Below are 2,244 nucleotides of genomic sequence, written 5' to 3'. Positions count from 1 at the left end.
AGCAGTTGAAAAAAAGAACCTTTAAACAATATTTTAGATTAGTTCCGGAAAGCTCAAAACAGTGTAGAAGTTTTAAAACGAGAACTAGGGAGCAAGTTTGAGCAAATAGTAACAAAAATTATCCAATTTATGGTAACTTAAAATTTTCCCGATTGATCTCGTGCTTAGCTAATCAAAATGGCAGGTGAGAAACGTTTATTGGTTCAGTTGTTATCTTATAATAACACTTAATATGTATTTGTATCACACAGGGCAATTCTCCTGGTAATTTTTACCTTTCTCTTGTTTAAGCGTTGATGAATAGTAATCAGGGATTTTGAAAATGAATATATAACTTGCTAGTAACATTAAAATGGGTCATCACCTAGGTTAAACACATGCTGTTTTCAAGTATTCTTAACGTTAACTGTTCCTTCCCCCTATATGCAATAATCTTGCAAATTGAAGCAGACTTTTGCTTAATAAGAACGTGAAGCAATAATGCGTATAAATGGCCGCTTAATCAAGCCACATGACGTCACAATCCTTGCTTTAACGAACTCTCTTTAATAAATTACACAAAGTTAAAAATGCGGTAGTATGATATAAGTTTAAAGGCGCTTTCCAAAAAAAAAAGACAAATAACAAAAAAACAATAGCGATAAATTATTAGGGCGGTAGAGAAAAGTTATATTTTACGTATTTTACAAAGGAAAGTCTTCTCAGTCAGGGGGACCCGACTAGAGTATAGTTCAAAACCGCTGAATACGAATGCAAGTTATAATATTTGGATTAGACATGTGGCGGATTCAGGTCTATCAAGGCAAAGATTTCAGGGTCCGTCTCCCTTCCTCTAATGGTAAATAGATAAACTTTGTTCAAATTCGGACTCTCTACGATTACCCCGCACTATGATGATGCTAAGACGGTCTATGTTCTTGTGGAAAAAGAACCAATGATATTGTGTAACTACAAGGAAGGCTGAAATTATGATTTGTCAGACACAATTCAATTAAAGTTTCGAGTAAAGTTTGGGCAAAGTTTAAGGAAGTTTGCATAGCGCGGTGAATGTCTCTTTACAAATACAAGTTTAAACTTCAAGGTCGCTAGCTACTTCCGTTTGTTTACACATCATTTTTCGGACTAACTTTACAGCTGATGTTCGGATTTCACGATTACACCAACAGTACAAAAATGGATTTACGGACGAGTTCAGGAACACAACAGTCTCTGCAAAGGACCAATTTTCCTCTAAGCCTAAAACTGAGGTTGCATGTAGCAATGAATAAGATAGATAAGGTAAGTAACAAAATATCATGCAGATGAAATATATAAAAGTCTTTAAAGCACGTTTCTTTGATATTATCACGTTATTACTATCTGGGATATTTACACTAATATTAAAACTGTCCACAGCTTGTTGATGAGCGTGAATCTGGATCTGATGGTGACGAACAATGAAATAAATTTTGATGTAAGAAGCGGATGAAAGGACAAAACAAATTGTAATATACACTCCTACAAAAAGATTAAAAACTCTCCATTTCCAAACTGTAAGGCATGGTAAAAGTATGGAAACAAACCAGAGACTTGCTGAGGCATATAATGCTCGTTTTGTTGTCATTAAATTCGGATACGTCATGTGATAGTGAAGAGCTAAAAGTCGATCTACGCTTATAGCTGTGATTGTTGCGAGGGAAACCCCACAGAGAGAAGTAGACATCGAGACTGTGGCTTTGAAAATAAACTCACCAGTTAAATGGTGAAGTCCTACGGCAATGTAAACAGGTTGGACAACAAGCCCAACAAGAAAATCTGTAATAGCGAGACTGCATAGGAAGATAGTAGACGGTGCTGAACGAAGCGAAGGAGTTCTCAAGATGGCGGCTAACACCAAAGCATTCCCAGTGATGGATGTTAGCATCAGTGGAGCATTGAGGATGCAATTTATGACGACCAAAGTTTCCAAGCTAGAACTGTTGTCCATTTTCAAGTTGTCGGATTTTGATTCATTCTTATCTACAAAGGAGTAGTTTAGCATCTTCGATTTCTTTCTTTTTTTTGGCTTTTATTTGATGCTCGTCGCGTTTCTTTTACAAAAGGAAACGGTGACTTTGCAGCTTTTATTTCGTTGCTTTGTTCTAATTGTGTAACTGGCACCTGTTTGACTCTTTAAAAAGTCTTTATTAATGGATTCATCATGAAGGCTGAACTATGTTTTCCGTAAGTAAAATTTAGACCACTGGGGGGGGGGGGGGGGGGGGG

At 36.5% G+C, this 2,244-nt stretch overlaps 1 protein-coding gene across 1 annotated transcript; it reads right to left on the bottom strand.

The window, feature by feature from the left end:
- Positions 1-1,069: 1,069 nt before the first annotated feature.
- LOC140953850 (cannabinoid receptor 2-like) lies at positions 1,070-2,020 on the bottom strand. Its single transcript, XM_073403229.1, has one exon. It carries the CDS (start codon positions 2,018-2,020, stop codon positions 1,070-1,072), a length of 951 nt encoding a protein of 316 aa, XP_073259330.1.
- Between the last annotated feature and the right edge of the window lie 224 nt (positions 2,021-2,244).

The sequence above is a fragment of the Porites lutea genome, chromosome 12 (genome assembly GCF_958299795.1).
Source record: "Porites lutea chromosome 12, jaPorLute2.1, whole genome shotgun sequence".
Classification (NCBI taxonomy): Eukaryota; Metazoa; Cnidaria; class Anthozoa; order Scleractinia; family Poritidae; genus Porites; species Porites lutea.
This window is presented reverse-complemented; position numbering and strand designations above follow the sequence as displayed.